At 46.3% G+C, this 15,084-nt stretch overlaps 2 protein-coding genes across 2 annotated transcripts; both read left to right on the forward strand.

Moving 5' to 3' along the window:
* The first annotated feature begins 4,906 nt into the window (after positions 1 to 4,906).
* LOC134609265 (neoverrucotoxin subunit alpha-like) lies at positions 4,907 to 11,576 on the forward strand. Its single transcript, XM_063452906.1, has 2 exons — positions 4,907 to 5,039; positions 9,985 to 11,576. Exons 1-2 carry the CDS (start codon positions 4,958 to 4,960, stop codon positions 11,574 to 11,576), a joined length of 1,674 nt encoding a protein of 557 aa, XP_063308976.1. The 5' UTR covers positions 4,907 to 4,957.
* Positions 11,577 to 11,649: 73 nt separating this feature from the next.
* LOC134609264 (uncharacterized) lies at positions 11,650 to 14,554 on the forward strand. Its single transcript, XM_063452905.1, has one exon. It carries the CDS (start codon positions 11,650 to 11,652, stop codon positions 13,543 to 13,545), a length of 1,896 nt encoding a protein of 631 aa, XP_063308975.1. The 3' UTR covers positions 13,546 to 14,554.
* The last annotated feature ends 530 nt before the right edge of the window (positions 14,555 to 15,084 follow it).

Consider the following 15,084-nt stretch of genomic DNA (forward strand, 5'->3'; position numbering starts at 1 on the left):
TTGTTTTGTTCACAACGTGTACATCTGGCTCAGTCCTTAAGGGGTTAATGTAGGTGCTGGCCCTTATTGCTTTTTTTTGTTTGTTTGTTTTCAAACAAAGATGGCGAGGGGGGCGCCACAAGATTGGCTCGCACCGGGCGCCTGAACACCTAAGGCCGGCCCTGTTCACAAACACGAGAAAACACATTAACAAACACCAAAGAGCACATTCACAAACACTAGACAACATATTCACCTTCCAAGCACTTTCGTGCTATTTTCTCAACAAGATGATAGAGATAGTAATACACTGCACGGCCATAGATAGCAATACACTGCACGGCCATAGATAGCAATACACTGCACGGCCAGCCATAGACAGCAATACACTGCACGGCCATAGACCTCAATACACTGCACGGCCATAGATAGCAATACACTGCACGGCCATAGATAGCAATACACTGCACGGCCATAGACCGCAATACACTGCACGGCCAGCCATAGACAGCAATACACTGCACGGCCATAGACCGCAATACACTGCACGGCCATAGATAGCAATACACTGCACGGCCATAGATAGCAATACACTGCACGGCCATAGACCGCAATACACTGCACGGCCATAGACAGCAATACACTGCACGGCCATAGACAGCAATACACTGCACGGCCAGAGATAGCAATACACTGCACGGCCAGAGACAGCAATACACTGCACGGCCAGCCATAGACAGCAATACACTGCACGGCCAGCCATAGACAGCAATACACTGCACGGCCACAGATAGCAATACACTGCACGGCCACAGATAGCAATACACTGCACGGCCATAGATAGCAATACACTGCACGGCCATAGATAGCAATACAGTGCACGGCCATAGACAGCAATACACTGCACGGCCATAGATAGCAATACACTGCACGGCCATAGATAGCAATACACTGCACGGCCATAGACAGCAATACACTGCATGGCCATAGATAGCAATACACTGCACGGCCATAGATAGCAATACACTGCACGGCCATAGATAGCAATACACTGCACAGCCATCGATAGCAATACACTGCACGGCCATAGATAGCAATACAGTGCACGGCCATAGACAGCAATGCACTGCACGGCCATAGATAGCAATACACTGCACGGCCATAGATAGCAATACACTGCATGGCCATAGATAGCAATACACTGCACGGCCAGCCATAGATAGCAATACACTGCACGGCCATAGATAGCAATACACTGCACGGCCATAGATAGCAATACACTGCACGGCCATAGACAGCAATACACTGCACGGCCATAGACAGCAATACACTGCACAGCCATAGATAGCAATACACTGCATGGCCATAGGTAGCAATACACTGCACGGCCATAGATAGCAATACAGTGCACGGCCATAGACAGCAATACACTGCACGGCCATAGATAGCAATACACTGCACGGCCATAGATAGCAATACACTGCACGGCCAGCCATAGACAGCAATACACTGCACGGCCATAGACAGCAATACACTGCACGGCCATAGACAGCAATACACTGCACGGCCAGCCACAGATAGCAATACACTGCACGGCCATAGATAGCAATACACTGCATGGCCAGCCATAGATAGCAATACACTTCACGGCCATAGACAGCAATACACTGCACGGCCAGCCACAGATAGCAATACACTGCACGGCCATAGATAGCAATACACTGCACGGCCAGCCACAGATAGCAATACACTGCACGGCCATAGATAGCAATACACTGCACGGCCATAGATAGCAATACACTGCACGGCCACAGATAGCAATACACTGCACGGCCATAGATAGCAATACACTGCACGGCCATAGACAGCAATACACTGCACGGCCATAGACAGCAATACACTGCACAGCCATAGACAGCAATACACTGCACGGCCATAGATAGCAATACACTGCACGGCCATAGATAGCAATACACTGCACGGCCATAGATAGCAATACACTGCACGGCCATAGACAGCAATACACTGCATGGCCATAGATAGCAATACACTGCACGGCCATAGATAGCAATACACTGCACGGCCATAGATAGCAATACACTGCACGGCCATAGATAGCAATACACTGCACGGCCATAGATAGCAATACAGTGCACGGCCATAGACAGCAATACACTGCACGGCCATAGATAGCAATACACTGCACGGCCATAGATAGCAATACACTGCATGGCCATAGATAGCAATACACTGCACGGCCAGCCATAGATAGCAATACACTGCACGGCCATAGATAGCAATACACTGCACGGCCATAGACAGCAATACACTGCACGGCCATAGACAGCAATACACTGCACAGCCATAGATAGCAATACACTGCATGGCCATAGGTAGCAATACACTGCACGGCCATAGATAGCAATACAGTGCACGGCCATAGACAGCAATACACTGCACGGCCATAGATAGCAATACACTGCACGGCCATAGATAGCAATACACTGCACGGCCAGCCATAGACAGCAATACACTGCACGGCCATAGACAGCAATACACTGCACGGCCATAGACAGCAATACACTGCACGGCCAGCCACAGATAGCAATACACTGCACGGCCATAGATAGCAATACACTGCACGGCCAGCCATAGATAGCAATACACTGCACGGCCATAGACAGCAATACACTGCACGGCCAGCCACAGATAGCAATACACTGCACGGCCATAGATAGCAATACACTGCACGGCCAGCCACAGATAGCAATACACTGCACGGCCATAGATAGCAATACACTGCACGGCCATAGACAGCAATACACTGCACGGCCATAGATAGCAATACACTGCACGGCCATAGATAGCAATACACTGCACGGCCATAGACAGCAATACACTGCACGGCCACAGATAGCAATACACTGCACGGCCAGCCATAGACAGCAATACACTGCACGGCCATAGATAGCAATACACTGCATGGCCATAGACAGCAATACACTGCACGGCCATAGATAGCAATACACTGCACGGCCAGCCATAGATAGCAATACACTGCACGGCCATAGACAGCAATACACTGCACGGCCAGCCATAGATAGCAATACACTGCACGGCCATAGATAGCAATACACTGCACGGCCATAGATAGCAATACAGTGCACGGCCATAGACAGCAATACACTGCACGGCCAGCCATAGATAGCAATACACTGCACGGCCATAGATAGCAATACACTGCACGGCCAGCCATAGACAGCAATACACTGCACGGCCATAGATAGCAATACACTGCACGGCCAGCCACAGACAGCAATACACTGCACGGCCATAGACAGCAATACACTGCACGGCCAGCCATAGACAGCAATACACTGCACGGCCATAGACAGCAATACACTGCACGGCCATAGACAGCAATACACTGCACGCCAGAGATAGCAATACACTGCACGGCCATAGACAGCAATACACTGCACGGCCAGCCATAGATAGCAATACACTGCACGGCCATAGATAGCAATACACTGCACGGCCACAGATAGCAATACACTGCACGGCCAGCCATAGATAGCAATACACTGCACGGCCATAGATAGCAATACACTGCACGGCCAGCCATAGATAGCAATACACTGCACGGCCATAGATAGCAATACACTGCACGGCCAGCCATAGACAGCAATACACTGCACGGCCAGAGATAGCAATACACTGCACGGCCATAGACAGCAATACACTGCACGGCCAGCCATAGATAGCAATACACTGCACGGCCACAGATAGCAATACACTGCACGGCCATAGATAGCAATACACTGCACGGCCATAGACAGCAATACACTGCACGGCCAGCCATAGATAGCAATACACTGCACGGCCATAGATAGCAATACACTGCACGGCCACAGATAGCAATACACTGCACGGCCAGCCATAGATAGCAATACACTGCACGGCCATAGATAGCAATACACTGCACGGCCAGCCATAGATAGCAATACACTGCACGGCCATAGATAGCAATACACTGCACGGCCAGCCATAGACAGCAATACACTGCACGGCCAGAGATAGCAATACACTGCACGGCCATAGACAGCAATACACTGCACGGCCAGCCATAGATAGCAATACACTGCACGGCCACAGATAGCAATACACTGCACGGCCATAGATAGCAATACACTGCACGGCCATAGACAGCAATACACTGCACGGCCATAGATAGCAATACACTGCACGGCCATAGATAGCAATACACTGCACGGCCATAGATAGCAATACACTGCACGGCCATAGATAGCAATACACTGCACGGCCATATATAGCAATACACTGCACGGCCAGCCATAGATAGCAATACACTGCACGGCCATAGATAGCAATACACTGCACGGCCAGCCATAGACAGCAATACACTGCACGGCCAGAGATAGCAATACACTGCACGGCCATAGACAGCAATACACTGCACGGCCAGCCATAGATAGCAATACACTGCACGGCCATAGACAGCAATACACTGCACGCCCATAGACAGCAATACACTGCACGGCCAGAGATAGCAATACACTGCACGGCCATAGACAGCAATACACTGCACGGCCAGCCATAGATAGCAATACACTGCACGGCCATAGATAGCAATACACTGCACGACCACAGATAGCAATACACTGCACGGCTATAGATAGCAATACACTGCACGGCCAGCCATAGATAGCAATACACTGCACGGCCATAGATAGCAATACACTGCACGGCCAGCCATAGACAGCAATACACTGCACGGCCAGCCATAGACAGCAATACACTGTCTAGATAGCAAGTCTACACTCTGAATCCGAGCTAATTATTAATTAATAAGTCTAATAATTGCTGCTTCTCCAGTCAGGTCAATCTTGATAGCACCAGCCTTGATGAATCAACACATTTGAGCCTCAGCAGAAGTCACCAGTCTGTAAAGGAGAAGATGGTCATTGAGATTCCAGCTCTAGGACGGCCGTTCTCTCTCGGGATGCTGTATGATTGCCGGGATGATAAACTGATTCCAGGTACACTGTGCTCAGTCTTTACATTCAACACACGAGCTTCAAATTGGCCTGATCCATACTGCCGTGCTCATTTAAAGACTGTGTTTTATTCACAATCTGGGACTACAGAGATTTAAGGGGACCCTCCAAGCACCAATACAACTTTAATACCTTTAGTATTATTATTGCCATTTGTATAGCGATTCCGTAGCACTTTACAATGTTATAAGAGGGGGAATTTAACTATAAGTAGGACAATTACAAGAAAACTTACAGGAACGATAGGTTGAAGAGGACCCTGCTCAAACGAGCTTACAGTCTATAGGAGGTGGGGTGTAAAACACAATAGGACAGGAGGTAGCAATCAAATTAGGTGGGAGTGAAGCAGAGCTGGAGGAGAGAGTAGAGTGCTGCCCTTTAGAAGAGAGCAAGAGACAGTTATATGAGGTAGAGGTTACTCTGGGAGGCCATAAGCTTTCCTAAAGAGATGGGTTTTAAGGCACTTCTTAAACGATTCAAGACTAGGAGAGAGTCTGATGGTGGTAGGCAGGCTATTCCATAGGAAGGGAGCCGCTCGCGAGAAGTCCTGCAAGTGTGAGTTGGCTGTACGCGTGCGAGCAGTGGACAGGAGAAGGTCTCGGGTAGAGTGGAGAGACCGAGAAGGGGCATACCTATGGATCTGTGAAGAGATATAAGAGGGGCTAAGATTATTCAGTGCTTTATAGGTATGGGTTAGCACTTTGAATTGACTCCTATAGGATACAGGGAGCCAATGTAAGGACTGACAGAGTGGTGAGGTGGGAGAGGACCGACTAGAGAAGAAAATCAGTCTGGCGGCAGCATTCATTACAGACTGTAGCGGGGCAATACGGCTTTTGGGAAGACCATTTAGGAGAGGGTTACAATAATCCCTGCGGGAAATTACGAGAGCATGGACAAGCTCCTCCGTAGCATCTTGCGTAAGAAAGGGGCTTATGCAGGCTATGTTTTTAAGTTGGAATCTACAGGACTTGGTAACATGCTGGATGTGAGGCTCAAAGGTGAGGCCAGAATGAAGTATGACACCAATACATTGCAAGGATGGACTGATGTGGGTACCACTAACTTGAAGGGAGAGCGAAAGAGGAGAATCCGTATTAGGAGGAGGAAGGACAAGAGATTTAGTTTCAGAAAGCGGGAGGACAGAGATGGAAGAAAGGCAAGCAGTGACACGTTGCAGGACGGCAGGGGAGAGGTCCAGGGAGGAGAGATATATCTGGGTGTGATCAGCGTACAGGTGGTAGCCAAATGAGGTAATAAGTTTGCCAAGAGAGGCAGTATAAAGAGAAAATAGAAGGGGACCAAGGACAGAGCCTTGGGGGACTCCAACCGAGACAGGACGAGGGGAGCAGGTATCATTAGAAAAGGAGACACTGAATGAGCATTGGGAGAGATAAGAGGAAAACCATGAGAGGATAGAGTCACAGAGACCGAGTGATTGAAGAGTTTAAAGGAGAAGAGCAAAAGCAGCAGAGAGGTCAAGGAGTATTAATATGGAGTAGTGACCTTTGGATTTAGGTGCGATTAGGTTGTTAATAATTTTGATAAGAGCAGTCTCAGTAGAGTGGAGAGGGCGGAAGCCAGATTGATTAGGGTCAAGGAGAGTTGGAATTGAGGAAGTGAGACATACGGGTAAGAAAAAGGGAGCAGGCATATGGGACGATAGTTAGAGGGGGAGGTTGGGTCGAGGGATGTTTTTTTCAGGATAGGTACTACAGTGGCATGTTTAAGGTCAGCAGTGACAGTGCCAAAAGAGAGAGCAGGTGAAGATTTTTGTGAAGGAAGGCACAAGACAAGGGGAGAGAGATCTGATATGTGATACATACAGCCCGGCCTTCTCCTGTCCTAAACGTGATACATACAGCCCGGCCTTCTCCTGTCCTAAACATGATACATACAGCCCGGCCTTCTCCTGTCCTAAACGTGATACATACAGCCCGGCTTTCTCCTGTCCTAAACGTGATACATACAGCCCGGCCTTCTCCTGTCCTACACGTGATACATACAGCCCGGCCTTCGCCTGTCCTACATATGATACATACAGCCCGGCCTTCTCCTGTCCTAAACGTGATACATACAGCCCGGCCTTCTCCTGTCCTAAACATGATACATACAGCCCAGCCTTCTCCTGTCCTAAACGTGATACATACAGCCCGGCCTTCTCCTGTCCTAAACATGATACATACAGCCCGGCCTTCTCCTGTCCTAAACGTGATACATACAGCCCGGCTTTCTCCTGTCCTAAACGTGATACATACAGCCCGGCCTTCTCCTGTCCTACACGTGATACATACAGCCCGGCCTTCGCCTGTCCTACATATGATACATACAGCCCGGCCTTCTCCTGTCCTAAACGTGATACATACAGCCCGGCCTTCTCCTGTCCTAAACATGATACATACAGCCCAGCCTTCTCCTGTCCTAAACGTGATACATACAGCCCGGCCTTCTCCTGTCCTACATATGATACATACAGCCTGGCCTTTTCCTGTCCTACACGTGATACATACAGCCCGGCCTTCTCCTTTCCTAAACGTGATACATACAGCCTGGCCTTTTCCTGTCCTACACGTGATACATACAGCCCGGTCTTCTCCTTTCCTAAACGTGATACATACAGCCTGGCCTTCTCCTGTCCTTCACGTGATACATACAGCCTGGCCTTCTCCTGTCCTTCACGTGATACATACAGCCCGGCCTTTTCCTGTCCTACACATCATACATACAGCCCGGCCTTCTCCTGTCCTAAACGTGATACATACAGCCCAGCCCTTTCCTGTCCTACACGTGATACATACAGCCCGGCCTTTTCCTGTCCTACACATCATACATACAGCCCGGCCTTCTCCTGTCCTAAACGTGATACATACAGCCCAGCCCTTTCCTGTCCTACACGTGATACATACAGCCCAGCCTTTTCCTGTGCTACACGTGATACATACAGCCCGGCCTTCTCCTTTCCTACATATGATACATACAGCCTGGCCTTTTCCTGTCCTACACGTGGTACATACAGCCTGGCCTTCTCCTTTCCTACATATGATACATACAGCCTGGCCTTTTCCTGTCCTTCACGTGATACATACAGCCCGGCCTTTTCCTGTCCTACACATGATACATACAGCCCGGCCTTCTCCTTTCCTACATATGATACATACAGCCTGGCCTTTTCCTGTCCTACACGTGGTACATACAGCCTGGCCTTCTCCTTTCCTACATATGATACATACAGCCTGGCCTTTTCCTGTCCTTCACGTGATACATACAGCCCGGCCTTTTCCTGTCCTACACATGATACATACAGCCCGGCCTTCTCCTGTCCTAAACGTGATACATACAGGCCAGCCCTTTCCTGTCCTACACGTGATACATACAGCTCAGCCTTTTCCTGTGCTACACGTGATACATACAGCCCGGCCTTCTCCTTTCCTAAACGTGATACATACAGCCTGGCCTTCTCCTGTCCTTCACGTGATACATACAGCCCGGCCTTCTCCTTTCCTAAACGTGATACATACAGCCTGACCTTCTCCTGTCCTTCACGTGATACATACAGCCCAGCCTTTTCCTGTCCTAAATGTGATACATACAGCCCGGCCTTTTCCTGTTCTACACGTGATACACACAGCCCGGCCTTTTCCTGTCCTACATGTGATACATACAGCTGGGCCTTCTCCTGTCCTACACGTGATACATACAGCCCGGCCTTCTCCTGTCCTACACATGATACATACAGCCCGGCCTTTTCCTGTCCTACACGTGATACATACAGCCCGGGCTTCTCCTGTCCTTCACGTGATACATACAGCCTGGCCTTCTCCTGTCCTTCACGTGATACATACAGCCCGGCCTTCTCCTTTCCTAAACGTGATACATACAGCCTGGCCTTCTCCTGTCCTTCACGTGATACATACAGCCCGGCCTTCTCCTTTCCTAAACGTGATACATACAGCCTGGCCTTCTCCTGTCCTTCACGTGATGCATACAGCCCAGCCTTTTCCTGTCCTACACGTGATACACACAGCCCGGCCTTTTCCTGTCCTACATGTGATACATACAGCTGGGCCTTCTCCTGTCCTACACGTGATACATACAGCCCGGCCTTCTCCTGTCCTACACGTGATACATACAGCCCGGCCTTTTCCTGTCCTACACGTGATACATACAGCCCGGCCTTTTCCTGTCCTACACGTGATACATACAGCTGGGCCTTCTCCTGTCCTTCACGTGATACATACAGCCCGGCCTTTTCCTGTCCTACACGTGATACATACAGCTGGGCCTTCTCCTGTCCTACACGTGATACATACAGCCCGGCCTTTTCCTGTCCTACACGTGATACATACAGCCCGGCCTTTTCCTGTCCTACACGTGATACATACAGCTGGGCCTTCTCCTGTCCTACACGTGATACATACAGCCCGGCCTTCTCCTGTCCTACACGTGATACATACAGCCCGGCCTTTTCCTGTCCTACACGTGATACATACAGCCCGGCCTTTTCCTGTCCTACACGTGATACATACAGCTGGGCCTTCTCCTGTCCTTCACGTGATACATACAGCCCGGCCTTTTCCTGTCCTACACGTGATACATACAGCTGGGCCTTCTCCTGTCCTACACGTGATACATACAGCCCGGCCTTTTCCTGTCCTACACGTGATACATACAGCCCGGCCTTTTCCTGTCCTACACGTGATACATACAGCCCGGCCTTTTCCTGTCCTACACGTGATACATACAGCTGGGCCTTCTCCTGTCCTCTGTCACCAATGCCTGCGAATCATGAATGTTTGGCTGGAAATTTCAGGGAGTCTCATTTTGTACTTCTAGAGGTTTGTTGATTTCTAGAGGTTTTAATGATGCATTCTGTAATGTTTCTCATAAAAATAACAATTGGTAAAGTTATACCTCTTCCCCCCATCAGGTATTACATTTTGGAAGAAGGAGACGCTGGAAAAGGATGTCCAGACAACATCCCAGGAGAACACCTGCTTTGACATATTAGCATCGGACACCATGGCTGATAAATCGTCCGCATTAAATATTAAGACTTCCTTGAAAGCCAGTGTTCTCTGTAGTCTGGTACATGTTGGTGGATCTGCTAATTTCCTGCAGGATATGAAAACATCCAAAACACAGGCCCGGATTACTCTTAAATATTGTAGAAGCACAAGGTATTCCCAGCTCAGCATGAACCATCTGAGTCCTGGGAACCTATCTTATCATGATGGGTTTGATAAAGGAATCGCAACTCATGTGGTTACCGGGATTTTATATGGAGCCCAAGCTTTTTTTATATTTGATCAAGATGTCAAGCCAGAACAAAATGCTATGGATGTACAAGGAAATCTCGAAGCAATGATCAGGAAAATACCCCAAATTGCAGTAAATGCCCAAATAAACAGCACAGTGAAGGAAACAGTTTCTAAATTTAACTGTAAATTTCATGGGGATTTTGCTCTTGAGAGAAATCCCGTGAATTATGAGGATGCCATTAATATTTACGCCAGCCTGCCAAAGCTGCTCGGAGACAATGGGAAGAAAGCCGTGCCAGTGAAAGTCTGGCTGCATCCTCTGAGTAAACTGGATAAAAGAGCTGCCACATTAGTTCGAGAGATTGGTGACAATCTGGTTTTCAAAACAGAAAGCATCATCCAGCAAATGGCAGAAGTGAACATGCAATGCAACGATCTGATGAAACATCCAGTTGCTGAGACTTTCCCAGATGTTGAGAGAAAGATACGTCAGTTTAGAGAATATTGTGAACAATTTACACTCGGGTTTCAGAAGCAACTCACACAAACCCTGCCTTCCATTCGAGGTGGAGAAATGGACGAAGCAGCATTAGCGGAAATTTTAAAAGTAAAAGAAGAGTCACCATTCAGAGAACTTGATATTACAGAATTTTTGAGGAAGATACTACATGAAATGGACTTTATTAAGTCTCTGTTAGAGGCGCTGCCTAAAATTCAGCTTGTTCCCACAGAGAATAAACTGAGAGAAGCCGTAATTAAGCCAGACATTGATTTCACGGTTTGTTTTAACTTTACCTCACTAAGTTCCTTTGACCCATACTTGTTGCATATTCATGACTGGCTTGACATGAACAGATTTACCCCTGGACGGGTCAATGAAAAGATGAATGCTCCACATTGGTTTGGAGAATTAGGGATGACTAGAAAGGCTCGGCAATATGTAAAGGAGTTCTATGCCTTTTTTTGTGCCAATCTCAACAATAATCGGACCCAGTTTGTAGTTTCATCTCTCCTGGACAAAAATAACCCTGGGATTTCTATTTACTTGTATGAAGAAGGAGAGTTGATTAACACAAATTTCAAGCTGCCATCTCAGCCTGATCCTATGGTAATAACAATGAAAACCCACAACACTATCGAGCTTAGCCTCCGTCCTGCAGAATTAGGGAGGGAAAGTATAAAAAGTTTCAGAGTGGAGCATAAATGTGTGCATGATGATGTCTGGCTGTCCTTAAATGTACAGAAAATGGAAAAAAATTGAAGTAACTGGATTAAATCCCAACACTTCCTATGAATTCCGATACGCTGCAGTGTGCAGTGCAGGGCGTAGCGTAATGAGTGAGGTCACAGCACCTGAGAAGACCCTTCCAACATGCCCGCCAATAACTCCACGTGCTATACCAGAGATGACGTCTATTGTAGCACTCTGGAAAACGCCATCTATCGTAGGAACAGGGGTCATAATCAAACAATACAGAGTTCAATACAAAGTGAAGAATTCAAAAACATGGCTGGACAAATGCACAGAAGGCAATATAGAGAACTGTGTCATTGAAGGACTTGAAAAGAAGATTGTGTATGAAATCTGTGTGTGTGCCATTTGTGGCGATGATGGAGAAAGTGCTCCCAGCGAGGAGATAGAATGTGAGACGTTAGGAGAAGGGGTAACTACAGCAGCCCATAGACTCTTAAGACAGAGTAAATTGCTTACACAATGGCAACCTTCTGTATATAAGCTTCAGGCTGACTGCAGACGATCTGGGTATCCAACTTTCAGTTTGGGAAGAGAAAATCCCGAGACAGTTAATAAGGCCATATTACTGATAGGAGAAATGGGCTCCGGGAAGACCACCCTCATCAATGGAATGTCCAACTATATCCTTGGTGTGGATTGGAAAGATGAATTCAGATTTAAACTGGTCCATGAGGTTATGAATCAGTCTGAAGCTCACAGCCAAGACTCTCCAGTTACCGTCTATAAGTTAAACCATGAAAGCGGTTATAAAATCCCTTATTCTCTCACCTTGATAGACACCCCAGGATTTGGCGACACCCAAGGAATGGCGCAAGACAAAAAAATCACAGAAGCCATCAATGATTTTTTTATAAGTGACAATGGCATCGACCAGATCAATGCCGTCTGCTTTGTTGTTCAGTCTTCTTTAGCTCGACTTACACCCACCCAAAAATACATTTTAGATTTTGTGTGTTCTTTATTCGGAAACTTGACCAGAGACAGTATATTTTTTCTTATTACCTTCTGTAATGGTGATAGGCCTCCAGTACTAGAGGCAATTAAAGCAGCAGCTATTCCTTGCTCCCTGGACAGTAAGGGGGACCCCAAACACTTCAAATTTAATAATTCTGCACTCTTTGCTGAGAACACTGAGAATGAAACTAAATTGAATCACAAGTTTTGGGCGGTGGGTGAGGAAGCTATGAGGGTGTTTTTCAAGTGGCTGAACACTGAAGAGGCTAAAGGTTTTAGGATTACCAGAGAGTTGCTCAATGAACAGAAAGGAGTAAAGGACACATTGCAGGATCTGCAGTCACTAATCAAAGCTGGGCTTTCAAAGGTGGTTGAAATTAGAACCACACAGAGAGCTTTGCAAGCAAACATATTTCTTCAGGCTACAAATAAAGACTTCACAAGTGAGATTGAGACCTATGTAGACGCCGTGATGCCCATTGATAATGGTGTAATTAATTGTTCGCAATGTGACTTCATTTGCCACTGTCCCTGCACATGTAACGTCACCAGTGAAGACCTGTCCAAATGTTCTTCAATGGATAAAAAGGGGAATTGCCTAAACTGCCCAGGAAAATGCAGCTGGCAAACTCATTTTATCGAAAGGCACACATCTGAGAAGGTAAAACAAAGTGTACAACTCACCGATGGGCAAAAAGCACAAACTTACCATAAATCCTGCCAGGAGATCGAAAGACTGAGCGAGGAACTCAGTTACCTTCAAGAAATGTTATCCACGATAAAAAAAGCGACTCAGGAAGTTATACATCCGTACTGTAGAAATCTGGAGGATCTGTATGGGATTGTGTTAGGAAACGACTTCTTTCAGTTTCCAGATCACATAACGCTAATAATACAGTCCGAGAAACAGGCAGCCAAGCCTGGCAACCAGGCGAGGCTCCGAGCACTCGAGCAGGTTAGAGAAACGGCACAGTCATTGCAGAAGATATTCAGCAAAGATGATACCCTGAACAATCCTTAAATTATTGTGGAACGATTCTAATTCTAAGGAGCTATAACACAAGAGCGCTGGTGCTTCAAGTGAATTAATATTGCACGATATGATGTACAATGGTGCTTTCCCAACACCTATAATAGTGATCACAATAAACACAGCATGCTAACACACAATATCACATACACCTTATAAAGTGCAACTGAATACAAATATATTTATCAGTAAACTTCATGAAGATTCAACAAGACAAATGGTAATTGTTCCCATGTGAAGGACATTACAGAGCCGTCGCATGGCGTGTGTCTATGCCGGCTGTTTAAACAGCAGCTACTACAAGTTACAGCTCAAGCATTGAGGAAGACTCAGAAGCGAGTCAAAACGCGTCTGCTTAAATTCATAAAGGACTGCGTGGTGAAATACGGATTGTAACATTGCTCGCTGTTACAGGCTTCTGTATTTTATTAATTTTATTCACACTTTTTTGTCTCAATAACGTTACTCCTTCCGGATCTTGCAAAGCAAGCTATCGATTCTACATATTGTTGCAAGATCCATGTATTTGTGGTCTCCTTTTGCCTGGAGAGGCACGCTTGGGTTCACATGGGAACAATTACCAGTTGTCTTGTTGACTCCTCATGAAGGTTGCTCATAATTACATTTATATTCAGTTGCACCTTCTAAGGTGTATGTGATATTGTGTTAGCACCCTGTGGTTTTTTTTGCTCACAATTCTAATTCTAAGTTGTATATTTTTAACAAATGGAAGACCCAGGTCAGGTGGCAAAAATTCTGTATCACATATGTAATAATTACTATAATTGTTAATGGGCTTACTTAACCTCTTAAGGACGGAGGCAATTGTAAAAGTTGTGACCAAAGAAAAACCTAGAGTTGGAGCCATAAGTCTGTTCAAACATAATTTACCTCTTTCATATTAAGTGCACCCACACCTATATGATTTTGTTCAGGCTTTCAATCACATCAAATATTTATATCTAAAACATAATTTAATATGAATGTATAATATAATTGTAATGTATAATATGAATAAAAATGTTAGAGAAATTAATAAATGTTATTTTCAAGTTCTGTGTGGCATTTTAACTGTGAATGTCATAATACTGTTATGCTTTTACCGCAATAAAATACACATATTTGTATTCGGCGATGACCTACGAGTACAACAGTGCCCCCAATGTACAGCTTTCATGATGGTTTGGAAAGTTACAGGTTCCCCATTTCAGTTTTTGCACATTAGAATTTGCCAGGTTGGTTATGTTGCCCTTGAGACATTATGGCAGCCCAGGAATTAAAATTAACCCCATCTTGACCCCATTTACAAAAGTAGACAAACCGGGGTATTCAAAATGCGGTGTAGTCTTTCCTAGTTACAAACCCTGGCCAGAATTAGCGTTCATGTCTGTTTTTTGCGTTCTTCACAAACAAACTGCCCTTTCACCAATGAATGAACTTTCTGCCTGGGTTGTTAGGCAGGGCCCTCAGTAGATAATTAATACAATTATATATTTAGGTAAAAATGTAGGTGTAAGAACACAAATATGC

Source organism: Pelobates fuscus, chromosome 4 (assembly GCF_036172605.1).
Source record: "Pelobates fuscus isolate aPelFus1 chromosome 4, aPelFus1.pri, whole genome shotgun sequence".
Taxonomy (NCBI): Eukaryota; Metazoa; Chordata; class Amphibia; order Anura; family Pelobatidae; genus Pelobates; species Pelobates fuscus.